This window comes from Peromyscus leucopus, chromosome 8b (assembly GCF_004664715.2).
Source record: "Peromyscus leucopus breed LL Stock chromosome 8b, UCI_PerLeu_2.1, whole genome shotgun sequence".
Classification (NCBI taxonomy): domain Eukaryota; kingdom Metazoa; phylum Chordata; class Mammalia; order Rodentia; family Cricetidae; genus Peromyscus; species Peromyscus leucopus.
The window spans coordinates 50,629,068-50,656,445 of NC_051086.1; the positions used below are offsets into that span (position 1 = coordinate 50,629,068).

General features: G+C 46.2%; 2 protein-coding genes across 2 annotated transcripts in view; one reads left to right on the forward strand and one right to left on the reverse strand.

The window, feature by feature from the left end:
• Positions 1-8,293, reverse strand: part of Glp2r (glucagon like peptide 2 receptor) — a 52,863-nt gene extending 44,570 nt beyond the window's left edge. The window contains exons 1-3 of the mRNA XM_037201268.1: positions 8,178-8,293; positions 2,208-2,295; positions 469-573 (exon numbers count right to left, since the gene is read on the reverse strand). Coding sequence (XP_037057163.1) covers positions 469-573; positions 2,208-2,295; positions 8,178-8,243 — 259 coding nt within the window. The 5' untranslated portion in view covers positions 8,244-8,293. The remainder of the gene's footprint in view (positions 1-468; positions 574-2,207; positions 2,296-8,177) is intronic.
• A 3,870-nt stretch (positions 8,294-12,163) lies between these two features.
• Gsg1l2 (GSG1 like 2) lies at positions 12,164-26,515 on the forward strand. Its single transcript, XM_028869544.1, has 5 exons — positions 12,164-12,473; positions 19,861-19,908; positions 21,633-21,785; positions 22,818-22,929; positions 26,266-26,515. Exons 1-5 carry the CDS (start codon positions 12,164-12,166, stop codon positions 26,513-26,515), a joined length of 873 nt encoding a protein of 290 aa, XP_028725377.1.
• The last annotated feature ends 863 nt before the right edge of the window (positions 26,516-27,378 follow it).

Sequence of the window (27,378 nt, forward strand, 5' to 3'; positions counted from 1 at the left end):
TTTCTCTGCACAAGAAGCCATACGTTGTACAAATAAAAGCTTCCCAGTCTTTCTCATGTCCTTTTCCTCCAAATGACCAAGGTTGAAACCCTTGCATCCTTCCCACAACACTCAGGTTGTATGGGAGCTGAATCTGGACTGTAATCTATATGTTAGCCCAAAAGTACTGTATAAGTGGAGCAGACAGGAGCCTACAAATTACATGAAGATGGGGAATAAAGGGTATAGTTCAGTGATACAACATTTGTCTAGCATGCATGAGACCCTGGGTTTACTTCCCAGGGCATAGAAGGGGCAGAGGCAAGGAAATAAGATACAATACAGAGATCATACAAGAATACCTTTAGGAGGCATGAAAATCTTAGGAGAATCTCTTGGTTAAAGTTCTGCCTAACTTCCCACTAGCTGCTCTACCAGGAGAATCTGTCCTTCAAAGGAACTGTCAGAGAGGAAGATGAGACCCATTACCTTCACTCCACCAAGGCAAGTATGAAGGGCAGGGAACAGAGACGTTTCCAGGAGAAGAATGAGGCCAGCACACCAACTTATCGAATGTTCCATTGCAAAATATACCTGTGGGGAGAAGAGAAGGCGGAACAAATGTCAGTGTTCTCACACGGAGTCTTCTGATAGAATCAAAAGCTCCAGAAGCTTAGAGCTCACTTTCCCATCTTTGGAAGCTGGTGTAACCTTCGCAGAGACCATCTGTGAGATATCCTTCTCTCTAGAGCAGTCAAGGATGAAGAGTGACTGGGGAACATAGGGATGCTGAATGTAGCCCCCAACACTGCCTTTGTCTACCCTATTTGACCTCCAGTCACTGGACATGTCATGCTGGTTTTACTTTGTTTTTTTACTAACTAAACTCATGGGAACTCAGGGTCAGGGGAAAGCTGTTTGGAGGTTCAGCCAGTGACTTTTATTGCATAGTTAAGTGATGGTCAAGTTTTCACCACGTTGAGTGTAGAACAGAATTACTGCAAAATGATGGATGGATCTAAGGGGCTCTGTGGAGCTGCAGCTCCTGGTTATATCTAGCTCTATTCTACATATGTGTAGCTCTCCATTTGAATATTTTATTAGAGGAGCTTGGATCATCTTAAATTCAGGAGATGATCTATATATCAGTTCTTGATAACTAGAATGTCCAAACTTAGAACACAGCCTGACAGACCTCCTAGAACTCAATGGAGGTGTTTCATACCACAAGCTCCTGGACTTCTCAGAAGTCAAGCACCACCCTTCTCACACCTCTTTCTTATTAGGGAGGAACCCAAGGGTTTATTGAGGTAAACAAGCAGATTCCTAGCATTAAAACCATATAGACCTGACCCAGGTTGGCCCAGCTATGAGCTACTTCTCTACTTAGGGTCACTGCCAACCTGGTTGCCAAGGTGCTCTGCTCACAGTCCTGCTCCATATGAAGATGACCTGCCCTACTTTGACCTCAGAAGTAGTATTCCCTTGAAATGAAAAGTGGATTTTGTAGTTGGCATCAAGCCTGGGCAAAGGGGTCTTCACAAAGGGCTAGGGGTGACTCTTGAAGGCTGTTGCTGGCTTTGGGTCAGGTAAGCAGGGAAAAGAGAGTAGCTTCTAGCACTGCTGGGCAACCAAATGAAATGATTGACAGGTGTGAGGAGGATGAAGGGTAGTCTTTATCTGTTATCCATTCATGATGCTCAGAAGCACTTTATGGTTTTGTTTTCATTGATTGGCTTGGATTTTGTTTGTTTGTTTGTTTTTGTGGTTGTTGTTGTTTTTGTGGATGTAGTATGTGTATTCACCTAGTACGTCAACATATGGACAGGCGAGGCTGTGGACTGGCTAACCTACAACACACTTGCTAGAATGCTCTAAACATAGTGTAGACTGGAAAAGAGAAATTGTGTTATTGCTCAGACCCAGCTAACATCCCCAAGAGATGGGGAACTCCACATACCTAAATAGCTTCCCAGGTCAACCTATAGGAGTCACTCATGCTGGGTGGCAAGGCAGTAAGTGTGTTGTGGCAGACTGCTTCAATCAGAGCGACTTCACCTACATACAGTCCATCTTATTTTAGCATACAAAGTGAGTCTATATTTATCAACCCCCCCCCCAGCCTGGTTAGACTTTATAATTGTCCCATCCAAGCGAACATTGTTCTAAGCCACCATGATTGAGGGCAGCTTGTTACACAGTCGCAGGTAACTAAGGCGCATGCTTACCAGAAGGTTTATTGAGCAAGTCTCTAAGACACTTCTCCCTATACTGAGTCCACTTCCGAGTTGTCTCCTCAAGGAGAGATCCTGTAACCTAAGCACACAAAACATGGTCACAGCCAGGCATGGTGGTGTGTGCCTGAAATCTCTGCACTCAGTAGGCTAAGGCAGGAGGACTACGAGTCCTGGGCCAGCCTGAGCTACATGGTAAGACTCTGTCTTAGAAACAAACCAAACCAAACAAACAAACAAAAAAGATCATTACCGAGTAGCTGCGAGTCCAGCTGTGGTCCTGTCTTCTCACACCCTGGTCTTTAAATTGCCTTCTGAAGTACCCCATACCAAGAAATAGAATTTCCTTGGTGTCCTATGTTGTACTTAAAAAAATAATTCTGAGTTTTGCATTTACTTCATAATATAACTATAGTTGTTTTGACAAAAATATGATTTTTTTTCCAAAATCTTTAAGGTGACATTTCAAGGGAATGTAAAACAGTCAGGCCAAACTTTCACACACTTGCACAGAAATGCTTGAGTGCTCCTGAGACCATACAGTTCCTCAAAAAAAAAAAAAACAAAAAACAAAAAACACATCTTGCTCTGTGTGTGTGTGTGTGTGTGTGTGTGTGTGTGTGTGTGTGTGTGTATGTCCAGAACCACCGAGGAGACACACCCTTGTTCTGAGGCCTCGGGATGTTTTCCTTTCTGACCTTGACTGTCTTGTCCATTGAATCTTGGGGATGCAGCTCATTTGAGGGCTCTCCAGTAACGGAAGTTAGTCTACCAGCCTCTCGCTGTGAACCTAGACCCCCTTCTTTCCATTTCCCAAAGGGCCTTTCTCTTGCTGTTCAGTGGAGACATCTGGCTGAAGCACACTTTTGTGTGTCAACCCTTGCACTGAGGAGGAGTAGAGGGATCCGAAGATTCACAATTTGCTAAAGATTCATACGATAGGTGCAACAGTGAGGTACAGAGCAGCCTCTAGAAAATTGGGAAATATTCCCCCTGAAGACATTCAAGTTTAATTAAACATATGCGACCAACCGCTGTCCCCAAAATAGTGAGCTCCATCTAGAACTAATGGGTGGTCTGGTTTGGCCACCTAAGTAGTTTGTCTAATCTGCTCTCCCTCCTCTGTTCAGTACACCCCTCCCCCATCACCTTGGCAATCCCAGTGAGGTCTGTGGGTTCCTTCTATAGCTTTCCTGGAGGATCACAACACACACACACACACACACACACACACACACGCACACGCACACGCACACGCACACGCACATGCACATATACAACACGTTTTGGAAAAGGGCTTGTGCTGTCGTCATTGGTCCATAGGTTTCCAAAATTTCTCAGTTTGTGGCACCCTTAACTATCTCAGTAATTTTCCAAGGCATTCCCAGACCAAAAAAAAAAAAAAAAAAAAGCTAAGGTCCTGTTTATTAAGTAAGTAAGTCCCAACAGTTTGTAAATATTTATATCTTAACAACTTTGAACCTATCGGGCATTGCACAATTTCTCAAACTTTAGGATGGGATTAGACATCACCACCTCCATTTCCTGTTCCATGCTGGTTCTGTTCTGTTTGGTACTTGCTTTTTTTAGCACAGTACCTGCAGACCACCGTGTTTTTCCTGGTTTAATAGTAAGTCAAGCAGACACAGTGTTATGGAACACAGCTAGCACTTGGGAGGGGAAGGCAGGAGGATCAAGAGTTCAAGTCCAACCTTAGCTACACTGTGAATTCAAGGCCAGCCTGGGCTACATGAGACCCTGTGAATGAATTAAATTCAGGTCTTAGGATGTAGCTCCTCCCCATGCTTACCTGACATGTGCAAGGTCTGGGTTCCATCCCAGCACTACAAACACAGAAGAAGCCATGAATATCTTGAGCTAAGAGTTTGCATGGTGTCTGGAAAGTGACGCAATCACTGTTTCCTCCAAAAATTAAAATTTCCCATAGCACCCACTGAGTTCACCATGGTGCCCTGGGCATCTTGACACACAGTCTGGGGACCATGAGATTAACCAATAAGGAGGAACCATAAGGATACAATAGCTGGCACTATCTCAGCTTCATTTTCCAGTGAGTTTTGAATCTCTGCTAATAATGTTCCTTTCTAGTTGGACCCCAAGAGGCACCAAGTAAGTTTATTAAGATATCGTTTAATAAAATAAGCATCCTAATCAGAGCTTGACTGACTCATATTTTCTTTCAAAAATTTCAGCAGATGAATTAATAACTAATCAACAAGTTTCCATAATCCTCAAAGTCATGAAAGTCAGACCCTCCCTTGCCTAAAGGGCTATTTGTGCACTGGGGCTCCTTCCTCAGACCTACCTAAAGGAGAGACTATGAAATTAGTCTTGGGACTAAAATTCTCCTGGCTCCCTTGTTCTTTGCCAGGACTGATGGTGATGGTGAAAGCAGAAAAGCGGGAGCTGGAGAGTCGGCTGAGTTGGTAGAATGCTTTGCCACACAAGCTGGAAGACCAGAACTTGGATTCCCAACACCCATGTAAAAAGCCAGGCATGGCGGGTACATGCCTGTAATCCTAGAGTTAGGGAGGAGGAGACAGAGGGAGCCCTGTCTTGCAGGCTAGCTAGTCTGGCCGATTCAGTGAGATCCTGCACCAGTGAGACACCCTGTCTCAAAAAACAAGGCGGAGAGCAACGGAGGAGGATGCCTGGCGTCAACCTCTGGCCTGAGCATATGCACACTCGTACACACAAACAATACACAAAAACACACACAGCAGAAAACAAATTAGAGCTAAAAAACCAAACAAACAAAAACAAAACAAACCACTGAATGTGATCAGTCTAGGGGAGCTAGACAAACTTGGCCTTCCCAGGAACTTTTTAAAAGACATCAGGAAGATGGGAGGCATGTCTAAAGTCAACCTCAGCTGAGTTCCCAGTGTAATGCGGGGAAGAGACGCACAGAGAGGTCCACCCTGACCTTTATTCCTCTTTCCTTGCATAGGCAGCATGTATCCATAACTGAGAAGAAATCAAGAAGGTGTGTGTGGGAGGAGAGCATTTATTGACCTGCTTACGCAAAAATCTTTCTTCCTTTGATAGAGAATGTGTACACCACAGAACAAAGAAAGGGAAAGGCACAGGGAACCAGAAACAGGGGAAAGGGGGATCACAACCTTCATCCCCAGGGAGCACCTTCCCTTCTAGACCCTTCTTTCCACACGTTTCATCTTGCTTCTTTTTCTGTTCTGTTTTATTCTAACCAAACAAAGGAAGCCTTATTGTACTGCAAACTTTATTTTTCCACCTAGAAAACACATCCATTTCAAGATGTACTTAAAACTGCTTTATTGTTGCTTTTATTCAATACCCCGTTAATTGCCACACATAGTTCGGGGAGCCAATGTGTTATAATTTAATTTTTAAATCCTCCAACATAGAAAGTCAAAGTTACTTTCGGATGCTGCTAATGGGTGTCCATGATGAAAATCCTCCTAGCTAGACCTTTCTTTGTAGGGTGCATGTGGATCACAGTTCCTGGGTCAGGGAATATACACATTTTTAAAGGTTTTTTAAAAGCTTCCACCAAACTGCTTATCCTTGCCAATTTAATTTTTTCTAACCCTGCACCATTTCATACATCAACCATCAATGTATAAAATCCACTTCTCCGAGTCCCTTTAATAGTTTTTGTGCCTAATGAGGTAAATGAGTAAGTGGGTGGGTGCGAGCAAGCACTACTCTACCACTTGCATTTAGAAATTAAAGTGTTTCTGAGAATTTCTCATTAGGTGAATTTTATGAAGACTTCCTGCCAGCACACACACGCCACAGTCATTTATATCTCCGGGTAGGGAACTCATGTGTGAGCGAATTTCACGAATGTCTACGCAAAGCCTAGTAATGTATAAACATCTAAAGACTCTGAGGTTAAAGTTGGATAATCAAGGGGAGATTCATCAGAGTCACAGCCACATGCTGCAGAACAGACAGAGCCAGGGCCTCTGAACACACAGTCCAAGCGACAAGGGTCAAGGACACACACACACACACACACACACACACACACACACACACACACACCACCCCAGTGCAGTTTTGATATGGAAACACCAGAGTAAAAGGGCTAAGGTATGATTTGGTCAGCATTGTCAGCCGGCCTGAAGGACTGCAGGCGCTGCTGTTATTATATATAAATAGTCATATGTCAACAGCTCCCAAGAGTGCTAGAGAAGACAGAACACAGGGCCACCACCCGCCGGGTAGACACAATGGCTCCCGGGCTCATGAGTGTACGTGAGGGAAGGCAATCGTGTAACTCCCTCGAGCTTTTTGCCCATCTATGTAATGGGTTCAATAGTAATATTCTTCTCACGGGCTGCCTGTGAGCATTCCACAGGAGGAGGTGTAAGGAGGCATCTTCCAGTGGTGCGGCCAGGGCAGCAGCAGTGTGGGTGGGTGCTGGACAGTTGGACACATGTGAATAGAAACTGAGCAGAATGCAGCAGTTAGCCGGATGCATTGGGGTTTTAGAGGGATACCCAGAGACTGCAAGCAAGGATGGCATGCCACCAGCTCGCCCTCCAACGGCACCACCAGTCACGGTGCAAACAGCAGGCCAAGGTCAGCTGCTCCTTGGGGATATAGTCCCCTCGTAAGACTCTGCCACCACGGCAAGGTTCCCCAAGACCACCAATTGTCCCCGAGCTGACAGGACATGAGGGATGAAGGCAGCCCGAGGGAGAGCTTGGATGCAGCCAGTCAGAAGCAACGTTGTTTGCCTGTCTCGTCTCCGGCAGAAGGGCTGGGAAAGGGGACATTTATGAGACCTGGCACCTCTGCCCTCCCTGGATGCAGGCTGTTTTCATTCTGAAGCTGCATATGAGGGCTAGGAAGCAGAAGGGGAAAGACGGCCGTTCCCTACAGTGTCTTCTCTACCGAGGTAAGTGGCAGGGTCACTTCCACCACAGCGCTGAAGAAACGAGACCTTGGAGAGGGAAGGAGAAGGCCCAGGGTTAACCTCCTCTGATAAGAATAAAGCGAGCTACTGAAAAGCCTAACTAGAGGCATCAGTTAAGCACGTGCTCACACACCCAGAGAGCCCTCGCCATCCCACGGTGGGTCTGCACTGATGAGTGTGGAGCAGTGTGACAAGCCCCACAGGCTCAGTTTGCTCCTCTGTAAAATGGGGTTAACAAGAGAGTCTCCCTCACAGGGGCACTGAGAGCACAGAATGAGATCACAGAAGCGGGGATGCATGATACCAAACTCAGTGCCACTTGGCTATTGGTGCGCTCATGCTCTTTATGTGTTTGCTGCTAAAAATCAGATTACAAAATAAATATAATATAAATATAAATAAATATAGCATGCAAGTTTTCACTTGGATGTAAGTGAACAGTGGGAAAGTGTTGGGTGTGTAGCCCCCAAATGTGAGTGAGGGGGAGTTCCAGTTGGTGGGATCACTGTGATCTGTAACTTACACTGATAGGTCTTTGGATTCTGTGTCTTTTAATATTAAAGACTATAGAATAAAATAAAGAAAAAATTCTAAGTATTTGCAATAGGAACGAAGGAAAAGAGAAAAGAAGAAAAAAAAAAGGCACACTCCCTGTCACCACTCAGACCCGGGAATGTGCACTTCCTGTGAGCACTCAAACCAGGGAGAGTGTACAGGGGGATACAAGCAGCCATTCATCAATGCAGACGTGGAAGATGCTTCTAGAAGGATGTAAAGGGAAGACTTGGACACAAATAATTTGCACTTCATTATTTCAGCTCTGCAAAATAATGCACAGACAAGAGATTGGGGAGAAGGGGGGAAGCCAAAATATGAACAGTGAACAGGACGCTGTGGTTACGGCTGAACATCATTTTCTTAATATGGTTTTCTTCTTCCCAAATTGCCTACAAGGGGCCTAAATTGCTTCTACAATCAGAAAACATGCACAACTGATAATATTAACAAGAAGAATGAGGAATAGAATCTGCTCTTACTTGCTTGATGGAAACCAGCAGAAGCAGGGTGAGGAAGAGCCTCCTAGGGCCCCAGAGCAGACGCATCCCGTGGGACTGGAGAGGACCGGTCCTCTGGGCCGCAGGGGTGCCCACCGGCTGTGCCCGCATCCGGGGTACGGGTCCCTCTCTCGTTCTACTGGGCACTGCCAGGCTTGGTTGGGGCCTCATCCTCCGGGGCGCCCCTTCACAAGTGCAAGCACATCCCTCCAGCACTCCAAGATGTACTGCAGGCGGTGGCCTCCTGCATTCCTCCTTGTCCAGAGAGGAAGTGTTTGCACGAGTCCCCTGCAGGCCGCCGAGTGTCTGAGCTGCTCTACAGCGATCTACTGAATCTCCAAGTTTCTCATCCCCCGCCTGCCCCTCCTGAAATCTTGAGAGATTTTTCCCAGACCTACCCCAAGACGGCTATGCTGCCTGGGACTTCCTCAGCAAGCCCAGAAGAGAAAGTAAGGCATGCTTTCTATCCCGAGGAGTCTGCTCCATGCACAGGGCCGGACTGAGGTTCGGACAGCTGGAGAGGATGGGTCGGGATGCCAGGAGGGTATCTTTTATGCCAGCATTTCTTTCTGAGGCATCAAAGTTTTCTAAACTGTGCTGAGGCTAGCCACAAAGGCAGGGCCACCTCTGAGCTCTGATTATGCCAAGGGAACAAGGACAGTTTGCCTGTCTCACAGCCAACACCTCCAGACCCAAGGTCTGTAGCAAAAGCCCATTCAGTGTTGAGAGTTACATCTACACAATAGCAAAACAATGGGTAGAAAGCGCAGAGGTTGGTGCCTCCCAATTGCCCATGTGTTCAGAGCAGGCTGTTGTGCTCTGAACACAATGTTGCTCTGATCACCTGGATACTTCCATGGAATTCATGACCCACCACTTACTAACCCTACCTTCCCACTGCAGTTTACAGTTACAATATCTTCCATCCCCTGTCCTGTTTCACTTGAACTCACACAGTATCCTCCCCTTCATCTGAGAGCTGAGAAATAGTGGGGTTCAGAGAGGTTAAGTGTTTTTTTGTGCAAGGCTACACAGCAAGTTAAAGACAGAGCCAAGCCTTCTAGCCAAGTTACCTGATCACGGCTACCTGGTCAGGGGCTGTTCTTTACCACTCTGGCCTCAGAGCAAACTCCTAGCCAGTAGCAGGCTCGTCTCTGTCTCCAAGGCTTTCCTTGGGTCCCTCAGCCCTCCTCTGTCTGGACGACTCCCAGAATTCTCTCCACCTTTTCCAGTTGGAGGCCCAAGTGGAAGGTGATAGACAAAATGTCAGAAAGGCAAGAGTCAGGAAAGGCAGGTTTGTGTCCCTCCCTCTCCCTCTCCTTCTCTCCCTCCCTCCTTCCCTTCCCCCTCCCTTCTTTCCTCCTCCACCTCTTTTTTTTTTTTTTTTTTTTTTTACACATTTGAATCAAATCATAGCTCATTTCCATTAGCTGTGAATTCTGAACATTCAAGGGGAAACGCATGAACACCACTAGATAAAAGACCCTGGAAATCTTAAAACCCTCATGTGGCAAGCATTCAAACCTTAATAGTCAAAAGATCAGTCTGGAAAGGACTCCCAGATGGGCTTTTGTGCCAGTGTGATTTCCAGAGTCAATGTGGTCGTCTCTTTGGGAACACAGAGAATGGGATAGAGTGGCAGGGAGGAAGGAAAGTGTGTGTGTGTGTGTGTGTGTGTGTGTGTGTGTGTGAGAGAGAGAGAGAGAGAGAGAGAGAGAGAGAGAGAGAGAGAGAGAGAGAGAGGTGGCTGTAAAGCTATTCTACACACATCATAGGGGAATTTCCAGGTTGCATGGTGGGGGAGAAAAATGTCTGCTTTGTACGAATATTCCACCTTGCTTCTTTAAATGGTTCTCAAAAGCATTTTTCCTGACTTTTCCCCCCCTGAAAGGACATGCCTTGGCTAATGTGTACAACTTCCCCACCTGCTACCTATTGGAATGGCTGCCATCTAGTGACAAAATGTGGTAAGCCTGTCTGTGAGGGCACTGTGTGGTTTCTAAGGCTACAAAGAGCATGGAGCACAGGTCCTCAGGCTTTGCCAGCAGGGAAGAACAGATGAGAGGAGACAGACACAAACGTCACTGCCCGTTTACATCTGGACATCTCCAGGGCTGCTCCACACGTAATGAGGAGCCCAAAATCTTCCGAGGCCACACAGGCTCGCCGTTCCTTCCTGCCTTCAGGCTTATTGAATTTCTTATGTAAATTTTCACTTTTCCCAGAGTTTCTAATTGCCTTTTCTTTCCTCATCCTAAAAACGTTTGGTTTAGTTTGTGTTTTATTCCTCAGACCTAAGTAAAAGACAAGGTTCCTGGGAGGCTCCACACTCCTTCCCAACCCTACTGGAGACATGGCCACGAAGGGGCGGGGCCTAGCCTTACCCTCCCACAGACTTAAGGATCTTCAACATCACCCCTCCTGCAGTGAGGATGTGCGTGATGGCCCAAGGGCTTTGAGTCCCCTGGAAGGTGTGAAGTTCTGCAGCCAGCTGAGCACATGTCCCTCCCGCTCTGCACAATACACAGACTTTGAGGCAAACTGCCTGTGTCTTGCTCCTCTGAGTCCCTGAGCTAAACGTCAGTCCTCTGCAGTCTCTCTTTCCCAGGGCTGGGTAAGAAACCGGCCCAGAAATTCCCCAAGTTTCCATATTTCTTGTATGTTCACTCTTACATGCAGATCCTAGCTTCTAAGGCTTATGCATGCAAACAGAGGTTTGTAAGAGTGGGTGTGAACTACGAAACTAGACAGCAGACCATGGGGGGGAACGTGGAGAAAGAGGACAAAAGATCACATATGTCTTGGGAGTAGAAAGGAAGTGACTGGGGGTGGGAGGGCAGGAGGAGGGCAGATGGGAAAGAAGGTAGAAAGAGAAACAACAAAAGCAAATTTTGTTTGGAAAATGTCATAATGAAACCTAATTATTTGTAAGCTAATATTTTTTTTTTTTTTAGAAAGCATTTCATGCTTCTGAATCTAACACCAAAGGCCCTCCTCAATTCCAAAAGTTAGAGTGGGGTGGGACATCCTGACACCCACCCAAATAGTCTCGGCCTTTGGTCAAATTCAGTGTTCTCTATAATTGTCAAAGGAAGCAACCCAGCTGTCCATCAAGAGATAAACAGCCGGGTGGTGGTGGCGCACGCCTTTAATTCCAGCACTTAGGAGGCAGAGCCAGGTGGATCTCTGTGAGTTCGAGGCCAGCCTGGTCTCCAAAGCGAGTTCTAGGAAAGGCGCAAAACTACACAGAGAAACCCTGTCTCGAAAAAACCAAAAAAAAAAAAAAAAGAGATAAACAGACAAACTAGTTGTGATATATTAAACACAAGGGAATATTACTCTGCCGTGCAAAGAGTCACGAAGTTTTTGATGGATACTACAACATGATGAAGTTTGAGGATGCCACATTATGTGAAACAAGCCATGAAAACATCCGGAAATAAGGATGAATAAATACTGCATAGCTACATTTCTATGTGGCTTTTTTGTAGAATTCCAAGACAGTAGGGACAATTGGAGGCTGCCAGGAGCTCGGAGGAGAGAGAATGGAAAGTTGTTTAATGGTGACAGGGCTTCGATTTTGGATTTTGCAAGCCGAGGGGAGCTCTGGAGGTGGAGGTGAGGGCTGCATAGCAATGTGACCATGCTCACTGCCACTGAATTGTACACTTACGGTTAAGGTAGTACATTTTTGTTATGCATAGTTTACTACCAATTTAGAAAACGGGCCAGTGTCCCTTGCACATGCTCATCCTAGGGAGGATAGAAAGGCCCACTCTGAACTTCACAGGAGGGTATCTCAGGGCACAGTACTTACACAAACGCTACATGCTGGAATATACTCGGGTTCCCCAGGGGACCGTCAGCTGTGTCAGGATGCCAGATGGCAGGGCTGGAGGACGGAGACCATGATACAGTAGAGAGGAGGGGGCCCTCGCTCATGCTGGCACTAGGAGCTTCATTCTGCCATGGACAGGGCGAGGTGGCAACGGGTACTGACCCTCCTCCCCATCTGCCTGGCGCTTGCCTTCTCCCTCACGGCCATGGGCAGCAGCCACTGGTGTGAGGGGATCCGGCGGATGACGAAACCACTGTGCCAGGACCTCCTGGGGGGACTGAACTGCATTCACTTCAGCCGGACCAACAGCAGCCCTGGGAGAAGGCACGGTGATAGCCAGGCTGTCCAGTACATCTGGGAGACGGGGGACGACAAGTTCATCCAGCGCAGGTTCCACGCGGGGCTCTGGCAGTCCTGTGAGGAAAGTCTCAACAGCACAGGTGAGTGCAGTCTGTGCCCCCAGGCTGACAGGTGCAGGATGGCTCTGAGAAGGGGCTCCAGAGCCAGGTTGCCTGGGATTGAGTCTTGGGTCTGCCATGGACTAACTATGTGACCTTAAGGACGTCCTTGACCTCTGAGCCTCAATTTTCTCACCTATGAAATGGGAACCATGGAGGTGTTAACTCCTAGGGAGAGAGCACAGAGCAGATTCATGGCAAGTGTCTGCAGCAGTGACTGACACACTGTTTATGAAGTACTAGTGTTCATCCACTTGCCACTGTCTGTCAGTTTCTCAAGAATCAACGGTGGCCCCCACCCACCTCTAAGCTGCATCCCTAAGGGTTCTGTCTCACTTTAAAAACTGTTGTTGTTACTGGAGATGGGGGTCTAACATGGTAGCCTTGGCTGGCCTGGAATATAGACTCACAGAGATAAATATCTCTCTCTCTCTCTCTCTCTCTCTCTCTCTCTTCTCTCTCTCTCTCTCTCTCTGTGTGTGTGTGTGTGTGTGTGTGTGTATGTGTGTGTGTGTGTGTGTGTGTGTGTGTGTGTGTGTGTGTGTGTGTACGTACATCCTCTCTAGAGTTACAGGCAGTTGTGAGACACCTGACTTGTTGGGAAACCAAACCCAAGTCCTCTTCGGGAGCAGCAAGCGCTCTTTGATGCTGAACCATCACTCCGGCCTCTCTTACACCTCTACGGGCTTTTGAAATAAGGGTTCTCTTTAGGGGAAAAAAGGGGGGGGCTGGAGGGATGACTCAGCCTTTACAGGCTAGGCTCACAACTAAAAAAACAAAAAAACAAAAAACAAAACCCATAACATCATTACATCACCTACCAGATCTATCATAATCAAGGCCCATAACAGGTTGGACCTTTGTCTCAGGCAGCCCTTGAAACAGGCCTGCGCAGTAGAGCGTTCCCTCAGCTCTGAAGCAGGAGACTGAGCCTCCTCTCCTGTTAGTCAGCCCCGACTCATTAACACCTTCTGGACTTCAGTTTATCATGTAAATGGTGAGAGAAGAAAAAAGAGATGATGGAGGGGAGGGTTCGTACATAGAGCACAGTTTCCAGCCAGTGTTTTGACCTCACAAAGAATGGAAGAGGAAAGAATGTCAACCCTTGGTGTTAGACAGGCTGGCTGAAGCCCATGCTCAGGGCTAGATGAGCTCCTCTGCTTTCAAAGCAAAGGCCCCAAAGGGAAAAGGGTGGGCACCCATACAGTCCCCACTTATTTTCTGACCTCAGACATACTGCATTTCTTGTAGAGATGTTTATTTCGCCATCTTGTGGCATTTTAAAAATTTTTCTTGCAGCCTAAGTAGACTGCAACAAGGGGCAGTCCTCCAAGACACAGCACAGCCACCTCCAACCCCATCCAAGTGGGCTTCTGAGGGACAAATAACGTCCCACCTTAGCCTCCAGGCAAAGTGGCCTTTGTTCCGTGTGATGCAGGCACAGCAGTATACCTGGAGCTAAGACTACCAAAGGGACCTCCCAAGTCCTCTTTTCTCTGGAGTACTAACATAAAAAGTCCACTTTCTCTGACCCCCCCAACCCCCCCCCCCACACACACATAGTTACATTTGATTTGTGATCGATCCTGTATCCTCTGGGATCGCCAAGATAGTCCCATAGTTTTGCTTTGGGAACTGTAGATACCACATCAATAAGCAAATGGCTTATGAACTTCTGTTTCCAAGTCTGTTCCCCCACCTGAGGATAGCCTTATATCTGCACAGCTTTGTATAATGGCATGAGTCAGAATCGCTCCGGTAGCATGTCAACATCCGGACACCCGGCCCCAGCATCCTAACTCAATAGATGTGGGCTGGAATCTAAAAACCCACTCTTGTTTGTTTGTTTGGTTGGTTGGTTGGGTAGGTTTTTTGCTGTTGAGGTTTTTGTTTTTGTTTTGTTTTGATTTTATCTAAGGTAATATTTATGCACAGATAAGAGTCACACATTTTAAAAGACTTATAAGTAAAACCTACATTCTTTGTCCCTTCCTTCGGGGCAAACTGTTTCTATATGAAGGACAAACATGGGTATCTTCATTTTAGACATTAGACTTAGTGTTATAATAAATAAAATGGATCATTCTCCGTGAGGATACCCCACATAACATCTGCTATCTTCCTGGTAAAGTAATATCACTGTTTTATTAAAATCATAAGCCAATAATTTTGACTAGATGTTGCTCATTCTAGCCAGCATCAGAAAGAATGTTCTGATTACATTCATTGTTTGTACAGATTTTTGGTTTCCCTGGAGTTTCTAATTGCTGTTTCTCTTCCCACCCTCATAACATTAGTATCTCTATTCCACTCAACTTTATCTCTCTAGAGTACCTCTATGCCTAATTTGCTTCCCTGGTGACTATGGCACACACCACAGTGAGAGAAGCAGGCTCCAGGACACAGAAAAGCCTTCTGGATAGAAGGCACTTGGAATGTCATGGGCTATATTCACCAACTTCCGTGCTTGGCCCAGGGCTAGGGGAACTAACAGTGGGGATCCACAGTGCTGAAAGCTAAAAGGGTCCTGGAAAATATCTAAGAAAAAAAGTAAAATGAGGAAGGGTGTGATAATGGTTAAGATGGAGGTCCATTCATGATGGGAATGAAAGATATGCTACTTAGGTATAGACAAGGCTTCATAAGGAGACAGCCGTTGTGCCAATCCCCCACGTTTTAGTTTTTGCGAATGTCTGTTTGGGCATGTTGAGGAGGGTTGTGTGTGTATACATATATGTGGAGACCACAACCTCAGGTGCCATCCTTGGAAATGATACCTCCATGTCCCTGGGGCAGCTGTCCCTCCGTTATATCAGGGGGAAAACCTAACTGGAGAGACTGGCATTGTGTTGGCATTGGCATGCTATTTGTGACATCAGAGGGAGGGGGCCTTCAGCGGAGCATGAGCTGGGAGTGGTTTTCCTCATAGCTTTGCCTGTGAGAAAAACTGCCTTGGCTGGACTTAAGAAAAGGGAGGAACACTGGACTTTAAGGGGGCCCAGAAGCATGTATCAGCTTGCTATCTGCATGCCCTGCGGTGGGTGCCCCTTAGTCACTACAACTCTAAGCTGGTGTTGCTGTAAATTATCCCCAAGACTTCGGATAAAAAGTCATTGACCAGCCTGTGTGTGTGTGTGTGTGTGTGAGGGGAAAGTCCTCATCCTAAAACAGGATCTGGGAGCAACATTAAGAGACTGTGTGAGGCTCTTTTAACTCCTTCCTCTAGAGGAAGTCCCATTGGCATTCCTGTCAACCCAGGGAGTACACACACCACCACCACCACCACCACTATCACCATCATCATCACCACCACCACCACCACCACCACCACCACCACCACCACCACCACCACTTGGACGGCAAAGCTAGAGGGCCTTTTCTACATCATCTAGGACACACACTGAATTTTAAGGAAGACCGATGTTCTTAGCGACTCACACACAATCCTGAAAAGAAACTAAGAGTGTGTTTCTTGGTCGCTTCGAAAATTTGTGCACCTTTGTTCTTGAGTTCAGGATGGGAAGACCCTTCAACAAGAACCCCACTGACTGGTCCTAAACTCAGTCCACAGGGATGTTCTCTGCAGAAAATAGAGTTTGAATACCCAAACAAGACTGGAAACTATCGCATATTGTATTTTCTTCTTGGAAACTCACAGTGTCCATTAGCATGTAAAAAAAAAAATCTCTGGGAAGCACCATGATTTAAAAAAACTGAATAATAGATCCCAGTGTTTCCCAAAAGAAGAAGTTTGTATATTTGCTTCTATTTCTATTATTTATGTGAGAATCATAGTGAGAAAGTGCGCTGTAGAAGCACATGCACCCCACTGAAGATTGCAGAGGCTGAAGAACTTGGACGCTGCACTCTTCACTCTGACTTCTGCTGGTACCCCACAATCTGATAAGTACCATAAATGCTTTTTGCCCATCCATCTAAAACTCCTCTGCTCACATTTTCCATACTTAGGGTATAAGAAAGTTAGGGTTTCTAAATGTTACCACAATGCTACTGTTTTATTACAACAGAAAGAAGACATCTTCCCAGAAAAAAAAAAAAAAAATTTCACTATCTGAAGACACATCATCACCTCCATGTTTTGCAGGGTGTAACTAAAGCAAAAAGTTTAGAGTTCAATTTTGACTTGATAGGAATTCATTAACACCAGACATTAGAGGGTAAGTCAAAGCTAAGTAGGCCAGTTGTGGTGGTGCATGCCCTTAATCCCAGCACTCAGGAGACAGAGGCAGATGGATCTCTGGGAGTTCGAGGCCAGCCTCTTCTACAAAGTGAGTTCCAGGACAGCCAGAGCTACACAGAGAAATCCCATCTCAAGAAACAAAACAATATGAAAAAAAAAAAGGTATTAGAAGTTACAAACACAAATTGCTCACAGGAGGTGGCCACAGAAGTGGATGAAGAAGTTGTGCTTGCCAGGGACCTTGAACCTCATGCCTTGACCAAGGGGTCATCCGTTAGAGCTCAGCTCAGCACTGGGGTCAGGTCCTCTTGGGAGCTCAGTACATACAGATCCTTTGCTTTTGTGAAGGGAGACATTTGGAGTTTTCTATCTCCCAATTTAAAAAAATCTGTTTAGAGCTTTACACAGGCCTGTAAAGCCATGTTTGCAATGAAGTATGGAACACAGCACCCAGTCATTGAGTACATGGGCTATCACAAGCACCTGAGAGGCTAGGGGCATGAGAGGGAGAAAGAGGGTAAGGACAGAAATGAATGGGAAGTAGTACAAACAGTGGAGAGTTGGGAGCAGGTGGAATGGGCCCAATGCACGGGTAATAAGGAATCTGGTCCCAAGATGTTCCTAACCAAGGGCATCCAAGGAGCTTGGGGGGGGGGGCGCAACACCCCAGTTTTGCATCATGGGACCTGACTGAGAAAAGGTTATCTATCTGAGTCAGCTTGTCTCCCTGCAAGTGGGCCCTTCAGTGCTTTGAGAAGGGAGTCTACCCCTCTCTTTCCACATTCTCAAATAAAGGTTTGCAATGAACGCTCCTGGCAGAGACGAGGCTCACGTTTCCGTTTCCTTAGGCAAATCTCCGAAGCAATGGCACGTGCCTGAGTAGCCCCTGAGCTGTTCTGCTGAACTCGGAGCTTTCAGACGGGGGCATGTGGGTAGCCCCGGGGCCTTGATTCAAGGGCAGAACGGCAGAGCCGAGCGCCCGGGGCTCCTGCAGCTGGCTTGCCGTGCCTCTTGGCCGCCCCAGCCCTGCCAAGCTATGTAACACCCGCCTCTCTGGCTTCATGGGATTTGTAAAGATTTTTCTTCTTAATCCTGCTGGCTTTGTTCAGAAGGAACACCGTTTCTGGGGATTCACATTAATCAAGGGGTCATTCGGGTCTAGCTCTCTGGGCCCAGCTAAACTTGCCCTTCTAAGCTATTGGGAATTCTCTTAATCTGTTCAGCTGGCTTCCCGGTGCTCTGTGCCTTGCCCCTGCCTGGTTCCTGGCTTCCCCTGCCCCCGCCCCTTCCTCTACCCTGCCTACCCTGCTCTTGGCTTCCCCTACCCTTGCTCCTACCCTGCCCCTGCCTTACCCTGCTCCTGCCTTACCCTGGCCCCGCCCCTGACCCTACCCTGGTCCTGGCTTCCCCTGCCCCTACCCTGGTCCTGGCTTCTCTCCATTACTGTTGGAAAAGACAGCTCTCCTCAGACTCAGGATACTCACTCCTTTCGTGTGCTTGGAATGTGGTTTGAGGGTGTCCCCCAAAGGTTCATGTGCTGATCCTGGTCCTCGGGTGGTGATTTAAGGCAGTAGGATTTTTCCGAGGCGGGACCTCGTGAAAGATGATTGGGTCATGGGTGCTACCCTCTTTGTCCTAAGATCCTGGTTCGTTCCTGAGAGAGTGAATCCCGCTTGCCCCCTGTCATACAGTGACTGCCCTCTGTCTTGTACTCACACACTCCCATCATGATGCCAGCTGCCACTGTGCTTCGACTAGGCCAGGCCCTCATCAGAGCCAAGCAGAAGCCAGGCTCTTGCTCTTAAAAGTCCAGAATTGTGAGCTAACAAATACTTACTTTTCTTTGTAAAGTATCTGAACTTTGGTATTGTGTTATAGTAGAAAACAGACTAATAAATGCCTCTAAGCATTAGGTAGAGAGTGTTGCTGGAGGGCTTCTCTCCAGGTTCCACCAAGCCCCGCAGTCCCACAATCCACATATAAAATAATCACTCAGACGCTTATATTACTTATAAACTGTATGGCCGTGGCAGGCTTCTTGCTAACTGTTCTTTTATCTTAAATTAACCCATTTTTATAAATCTATACCTTGCCACGTGGCTGGTGGCTTACCGGCGTCTTCACATGCTGCTTGTCCTGGCGGTGGCTGCAGTGTCTCTCTCTCCTTCTTCCTGTTTCCCCAATTCTCCTCTCTCCTTGTCCTGCCTATACTTCCTGTCTGTTCACTGGCCATCAGTGTTTTATTTATATAGAGTGATATCCACATCAGGAGAGAGAGCAGCTAGTGATATGGGAAAATGTACTAGTCCTCAGGTAGGAAAGCCCCACTTTTTCTTTTCTTTTCTTTTCTCTCCCCCTCCCTCCTTTCTTCCTTCCTCTCTTTCCAGTACTGGGAATTGAACCTAGGGCCTTGCAAACCAATGCTAGGCAAACACTCTACTGGGCCACACCCACAGCCCGGAAAACCTCACTTTCCAGCCCTTACTCCACTAACTTTGTAGCTTGCTTTGAGCATGACTTTCAGATTTGCAAAACAGAGATCCTTGTACCGCCATCACTCGATGATTAAACAGGAGAGTGCGTCGGCAATCTGCAGCATGTTTTCATAACCATTTCACTACGGACTTTACTTAGACCCTGTCTAAGCTCAAGAAAACAGGCTCAGAGAAGTCTGGAAACTTCCTGTGGGGGTGGCCACAGAAGCTACACCTTGGTGGCTGATCGGCCACGTGCTGCCCATCATCTTCTGCTGCTGTCACTACTGACCTCCCTTTGTCCCCACTTCCTCTGCCTGTCCCCCTTCCTCATGCTACCGTCTCACCTCCATTTTGCTCTACTTCCACCCTCCCTCCATTAGATTCCCTTTGCCCGACCCCCACACCCAGCCATGAGGGATCCTTTCTAGTTTCTGCATGTACTAATGTTTATTTCCACCTGGACATGCATACTTCAGGGTAACATGCTAGAATATGCCTGGGAAGAATACATGATATTTGTCTTTCTGGGTCTGGGTTACCACTCATAAATAATGTTTTCCAATTCCACCCAATTTTCTGCAAATTCATTTTTCTTTATAGCTGAATAGAATCGTGTATGCACAGCACATTTTTTGTTATCCATTTGTCTATTTGTGGAACGGTGCTTGCCTGTGTTCTCCTTGTCTTCTAGGTGAGCGATGCAGGTGCTTCCTGGGGATAGTGCCCACCGAGGGACAAGGTAAGCATTGTGCTTTCAGACAGGGTCCCTCGTGCCATTTGAATGGCTCTTATTGTTTTGTTGGATGCAGGGAAAGGATGAGATGGTTGGGAAATGGTTTTTCCCATGAAGTCAACCAGGCTCCATTTGTGTGCCTTATATCCCTGGTGTGCCGGAAGATGGTAGTCAGCTTCCCAGGATGACAGGAAACTGGCCGGTAGATGCTGCAGTTTTCCAAGCCATAAATATTCCCACAGCGGCCAATCTCAAGCTCTGTGGGTGAAGCAAAGTCAGAGTCGGGAAGACACGAGATCTGGAATACCTTGCCTTGTGTGCTTCCTTCTCTCCATCATCCATCGAGGTTGGGCTTGCTTTCTTGGTGTCTGCTCTCCCAGAGGGAACAGAGCCTTTATGAAGCTGCAGAGAGGATCCTGTTAGTCTTGGGTGTTCCTCTGTCCCATCACCTGACTCGCCTGCTTGGTAGTGGGACTTTTACAAATTCCTATTTCCCTTCTGTTCCCTCTACCCACCCTTCTCTACCCCACATCCCAGCAAGAGTGCACAAGCAGCTTGCGTGGACACAAAGGATGTTGATAGACCTGGAACCCACCCAAGGCTCTTAAACGCTCAGACCCTTCTGCCCTCATAGTTAAGTCTGTGTATCTTCTTCCAAAGATTTCATTTCTGATTTGTGTGTTGGGGGGGTGTATGAATCTGAACCCCTCTTGACAGACACCTGCAGAGGCCAGGAAAGGAGTGGGGATCCCCTGGAAATGGAGTTACAGGTGGTTGTGAATCACCAGACTTGGGTGCTGGTAGCTGAACTCGGGTCCTCTGCAAGAGCAGCAAGTGCTCTTAGACACAGAGCCACCTCCCCAGCCCCTGTGCATTACAATGGACAATGTCTCCACTGTAATGAAAACATGCTGACTTGTAAGCTGGGGGCTGGACGTTCCCGGAGTCTCTTACAGCTCTTATGCCAAGATTTTGGTTATGTTTCCCTCCCGTCAGTCTTTATAACCTCCTTGAGGTCCCAGGATCCCCTTGACTGACCAACTTCCTAAGACTCCACCAAGATGCTGATATAGAAATAGAGGATATAGATATGATAGGATGAAAGGGTAGATTAATGAACCTACTTTTAAAGAACAACAACTTGTTTGAAAATGTTTGACATTGCTATGGATTTTAGTTTATTGATATAAATTTAAGGTTAATTTTGTTATGCTGTATATATTTCTACTCTCACTTAAGGTATTATATTTATGTACCTCATTTAAAATTTTAATGTATAATTAAGAAATACAGATTAATAATTAGTCATCTATGATAGTCAAACTTATAATCATGTTAAGTTTTCTAGGTATACATAGATATAATTCAATTAGGTAGGTAATTTTCAAACACTTCAAAGACCTACAGAATATGTCATTTAAAAGGTTTTAAAAACTTAAGCTTTCTGAACAATGAGACACATCTGCTCCTTTTCATATATGGCCCCACCATGACACCAAGCTCATGTTATAAGATAGCCAAGGAAGTTTTGCAAGAACCAGGCCCATGCTGTCTGGGCTTTACAGCACCCAAAACTGTGAACTGAAGAGACCTTTTTGTTTACAAAATGCCTAGCCTCCAGGCTTTCATTATAAGAACAGAAAGTGTGTTAGTAATAAAACCAAAGGATCAAGCCTTCCTTCTAGTTATAGATTGTGAATGCCCAGCATTTCTGTCCTTTGTGTTTCTAGGTGTTTTGTGGCTCTCCATTGGGGCTGAAGTCTTGGATGTCTTCCTGATACTGACAGGTGTCGTCTTCCTGGGCTTCAGTGTGAGTTGTTACCATTCTGGATGCAACTGGCTCAAGGTGGATGCCTCAGTGGCCATCCTCATGGCGCTCGCAGGTATCTTCTAGCAGGGGCTGTTTCCCCCAGCCCACCCCAGACAGCTCATGATGCCTCAAGCCAGAGAATAGGCTGGCTGGCTCCCTCCAGTCACTGGCTGACTCAATAAGACAGCTGGTGTTCTGGAAAAGTCACTGAACTGATTCCGTTGGGTGGAAGTAGTGTTAAAAAGAGAAAAAAAAAAGATGGGCAGAGGTGGAGAGAAACACTTACCAGTTTATGTCACAGCAGACAAGAGGCTGCACTGGTGCTCCGAACAGCAATGACCTCACTTAGCAGAGAGGTTAGCTTTGAGTCCACAGAGGAATCCTCCTGGGGCCAGACCTCGGGTACATAATACCTGTATATAAGCAAGTGTGTATTAAGTAAACCTGGGAGAGTTACTTAACTTTGGCAAGTAAAGTGTCATAGCTAAGTTCTGGTGAAGACAAAACAGGAGTGTACCTACTACATACATTTCAATAAATGATTACAAAAATTTGATATAAATGTTCCACAAAGAACTCTTATTTTTTAAGGCTACTTCTGCTCTCCAAATGACTTAATTTGGCCTAATAAGGTTCATAAAGTTAATGTCTCCACCAAGGTAGAACCCTACACATCTGGCTTCCTTCCAGCCTCCAGACAGACAACGTTCTGTTAATGTATCAGTCCAACTTGTGCATCATCCTTGTGTTTGATGAACATAACACATCTTGCCTAGGACTTAGCATCAGTAAGTAAAAAGATAAAATCCAATTGCTAGATCTTCCATAGCGAAGAGCAGGGTCATGGACATGTGGAGATTCCTGCTCAGGTCCTGGTATCTACTGTGTTCCTCTTGGTTATGATCAAGCCTGTTTCTGGGTGTCCCTTTAGTTTCTACTGTGGGAGTGAGATGTCAGATGGAATGCTTAAGGGTGTGTAAGTGTTGATACTACATAAGGATCTGTGGATGCCAGAGTGCTCCCAGCATCCAACACATGCAGGGTAGAACAGATTTCCTATTGTGCTATGTTCTAAACTGTAGCTCACAAAGCTTTACTTACACAGGGCTCCTGGGCATGGTGGCCCATATGATGTACACAACTAGTTTTCAAATCACTGTGAACCTGGGACCAGAAGATTGGCGGCCCCAGACATGGGACTATGGCTGGTCCTATTGGTAAGTTGCTTGGTTACCATGCTCAAGCTCTGGTGGACCAAAAGAGATCAACATAGATTTCTGTAGAAAAATAGACCTGCCCTTCCTGTCACTCTTGATTGGTATTATGACCTTTCTACAATCCACACTTCTCAGCTGTCGAGTGAAATCACTTATCTTTACTTTCTAAGAGTGTTTTTATACTCTATTTTCTTAAGTTTTTATTACTTACTTTTATTTTGTGTGTGTTGGTGTTTTGTCCACATGTATGCCTGTGTGAGGGTGTTCATTTAGAGCCGAGTGCTCCAAGGTCTCTCACTCTCTGCACTTTGTCCAGTTGTGGGTCACTGTGTTCATTACTATCTACTGCAAGAAGAAGCTTCTCTGCTGAGAGTTGATTGGTGCTCTGATCTATGGGTATAGCAGTATGTCATTGGAAGTCATTTTATTGCTGTGTTCCTTTTATAGAATAATAGTAGTAGTAGGTTCCCACCTAGGGCCCATGACCTATCTAGTCTCAGATTCTTTCCACTTGAACAGTGTCAGGTATGGATTCCATCTTAAGGAATGGACCTTAGATCCAATTTTAAAAAGTGGTTGATTACTCTTAAAACATCTGTGCCACCACTACACCATTCTATCTTACAAGTAACGGTCATAGGTTGCAGAGTTTGTAGCTGGGTGATATTGGTGATTACCTTTCTCCTCTGTTAACATACAATGTATCTTCAGTTACCATGAATGCTAGTCAGTAGGGGTGAAGCTTCTAGCTGGGCATCATCTTGATTCTTCCATCTTCAATGACATATAAAAGTTATGTCTTTGGCCGGGCGTGGTGGCGCACGCCTTTAATCCCAGCACTCGGGAGGCAGAGCCAGGCGGATCTCTGTGAGTTCAAGGCCAGCCTGGGCTACCAAGTAAGCTCCAGGAAAGGCGCAAAGCTACACAGAGAAACCCTGTCTCGAAAAAACCAAAAAAAAAAAAAAAAACCAAAAAAAAAAAAAAAAAAGTTATGTCTTTAGCAATAGGGCCTTACCATCAGGCTGTGGAGAATAAAGATGTTGTATTTATTAAATACCTGAAAGTGGTAAAAATCTAGATTTTTTTTTTTAAAAACACAGACTGGAGAAATTTTTTCTGAGCTTGACCCTTTCAAACCTAGCTTCTATTTCTGTTGGAAACACTCAGTCATGCCACGCAAGACCACAGGGGATTTCTTTATTTCTTTGTAAATTCTTGGTTTTGCAGTGGTAGAGAGCAAACCAAGGAACTCACACATGCTGGGCAGGTGCTTGACTGCTGACCTGCTTCATAAGCCCCAAACATAGTGTATCTTAAAAACCAGTGTACTTACAGTTACATCTTCATCCCACACAATAACCTCTAACGCTGGGAGAAAGTTGCCAGCTTCAGAACAGAGTCACTCTCGTCAAAACCTGACAGAATAGAGCCAAAGAAAGCCATACACTGAGCACTCACTCATAATTCTCCTGATACTTGGAACTTTTGAAAAATAAAAAAAATTCCAGGCAAGAATGTACTGTGACCTACACCAAGACACCTAGAGGCATAGGAGAGTCAGTCACTTGAACAAGAAGCCCCAACACACTGAATGCAGCACAAGCTTGACCCCAAATCACAAGGATCAAGATGTACCACTAATATTACAAATCTTACCTAGAAACTACTGACACCAGCCAATCATCATTTCCCATCTCCTAATGCATACAAGAGAGCGCATCCATCTTTCTTTTTCAGTAACCAGTCTTTTTCCTTCGTTCTCCAGAAATGCCAGAGGCTACCCCTGTCAGTCCAGGTGTCTTAGATTGCACTTGGATTTGTTATTTGTGCCAAGTTACATCTTTGCTTGGAGAACTGTCTTTGTATTTCCTTTGGTGCTGACAGTTATTTTCCTGTCTGTAAAACTCATTTTTAGCAATTACTCCCTCATCCTGCCATTAAACTTCATGAGGCACCTGTTTCTAAACCCTTCTCAGCTTCGGCCTCCCCAGTCAGAAGATGTTGATTTTTGTAACTGGGACTCCGGACACTATTCCTTCCACCTGGGTCACTGGAGTGGCTTCCAGCTTGACTAGTGCCCTGGGTTCTGAGGCCTTATCACCAGCATTATCCACACTTGAATGATCAATAGACAGAGATTGGCTATTTCAGTCCTTGCATATCCAGAACGATGTTTATCTGGTACTCTGTGCTTGAACGTCTGGCCAAAAACTTAAAATTAAAAAATGTCCAAAAGTCTGTTGAAAATCATTTGCCCTTGGAATTTTGAAGGCACGGTTTTGTTTTCTTCCCATGTGTGCTGTTGCTGCCAAGGGTTCAACACCATTCTGACTACTGCTTTCTCGGCAAGGGTCAGGATGTCCTCTGATGGGAGGTTCTTTCCATCACGTCCCTCGTACTTCCAAGGGCTTGGCAAGCTGCTTATCTTGTACCCAGACTTCAGGGAACTTCTCCTGTGTCACTTCTCTGACTATTTCTTCTCCTTGCTTTTCTGTCCTCTTAGAACTCGCCCTAGCAGGGTCCCTGGGGCTCTTTACCCAAAGGTCCTGTGTCTTTCCTTAACAGTCCTCTTTCTCTTTTTGTTTCACTTTCTGGTAGTGGGAGGGGGTTTAGGGGGAGAGGTGATGTCCTCTGCTTGCCTTCCAGCCTTAATTCCGAGGTTAGACATGAGAAAAGAGCAAAACAGCATTTGCTCTACAGCCCATTCTCATACTAAGCCTATCTTCAGACAGCTTTCCCCTGTTTCCCACGCATCCTCCTATCTCTGGGTCCTTGTGCCTGTGTTTTCAGGGACTAAACCTGTGCTCTCCTAGGCACAGGGGTGTGGGGTCATGTTTGTGGTGAGGAAGACATCTGAGCGCCAGTCAGTCATTGTCCATAGTCAGACTTTTGCCTGATGTCCTAGTGAGACTGTGTGTGTGTGTGTGTGTGTGTGTGTGTGTGTGTGTGTGTGTGTGTGTGCGCATGTGTGTAAGGATGGCCTCTCGAGGACTCAGTGGGGTTATGCAATATACTCCTCCTTGTCTTCTGGGAACCCCTCTCCCTAAATACTGTGTGTTGCTCCTGTCTTTCATGGATCAGTCCCTCCTCTCATAACTGCCTGCCACCCCTTCCTGAAAACCCTGCAGTCTCCTCCTACCTTACCCTTTTCCAGGAAGAATTTTATAATTTGTTTCGACAACAAATCCGCCCAGTGAAAGGAAATCTCCCAACCTGACTGTACAAGGCACCTACAGGCACAAAACAGCATCCCTGTGGATAACAGCAACGTCTCCCTACCCCTACATGGGTGGCCAACCCCAGGGCAGCCTTTCCTAACTCTGCCTTCTGTTGCAGCCTCGCCTGGGGATCTTTCGCCCTCTGTATGGCTGTGGCAGTGGCGACCATGAGCAGATACACGGCTGCCCATGCAGAGAAGCCAAGGGCACAGAGAGGCGGTCCATACCCTCAGCACAACATCCCACAGCCTGAAGCGTCACAGCGGGTTTGGCAGGCAGGAGCTGCTTCCCCCTCTGTGGGACAAGTCTTCGTGAATGTTCCTGGACACCATCCCCTAGGTATAGGAGGCAAAGTGTCCGTGTGCTAGCTTTGTGTGCCTGCAGATGAGCCGGGCACTTGTTACCACAATGGGGTTCAGAAGACTATGGTATAGATAGACCTTCCGGTACCCACCTCTGGATTCAGCCTCTTGTGTCTCCTACAATGCCAGCATCTTTAGAGGAGATAATGTCTGTGGAAGGTATCAACTACTGACACCCTAGTATAAAGTAACATCATAAGCTTCCCTGACTCTGAGTTTACTAAGTCTCCCAAAGGAAGCAGAATCATGGAAGTCTTAAGGGGAAAGAAGATGAGAGAAAAGACTCCCCATCCCTTACAGCAGATGCAGAATATGTTACCCACACGTATATTTAGTGATGGACAAACCCAGAATAGTTTTTTCTAGTTGACACAGGAAATATGTGGATATACTGTGCTTTCTAATTTTCATTAAGAAAAAGGAAATTTTAAAATAAGTTTTGTTGCCTAAAAATATTCTTCACCAAGTGTGGGGACACAGGCTTTTAATCCTAGAGCTCAGGAGGTAGAGACAGGTAGATTTCTGAGAGTTCAAAACCAGCCTTGTCTACACAGCCAGTTCCAAGACAGCTAGGGCTGCATAATAGAGGGGCTCTGACTCGAAATAAATTCATAATGTCTATTTACGATGGAGCCAGCTCGGAAGGATGGTGAAACGATAGAAAGAAGTGGAATGACATCTTATCACAGTGAAGAGGAACAAATGTTTGGATTGTCCTGCTCAAGTTAAATCACCAGGCATTCTTGTGTCTAAAAATAAACTCTGCCAAGCAGGCAGGTCTTGTGGGAGGTGGCGCTGTGCTCTGGACTTCCTGGTGTGTTCGGTTACGATCCTGCATCAATCTAGTTCCTGTTTTAAACTGGCAGGGG

What these genes read in the sequence shown, in the direction of transcription:
- Gsg1l2 (XM_028869544.1), top strand. Translation starts at nt 12,164, where the DNA reads ATGGACAGGGCGAGGTGGCAACGGGTACTGACCCTCCTCCCCATCTGC. An exon ending in GGAAAGTCTCAACAGCACAG is followed by an intron (nt 12,474 to 19,860) that starts GTGAGTGCAGTC and finishes CTTGTCTTCTAG; the next exon opens with GTGAGCGATGCAGGTGCTTC. An exon ending in CATCCTCATGGCGCTCGCAG is followed by an intron (nt 21,786 to 22,817) that starts GTATCTTCTAGC and finishes TTACTTACACAG; the next exon opens with GGCTCCTGGGCATGGTGGCC.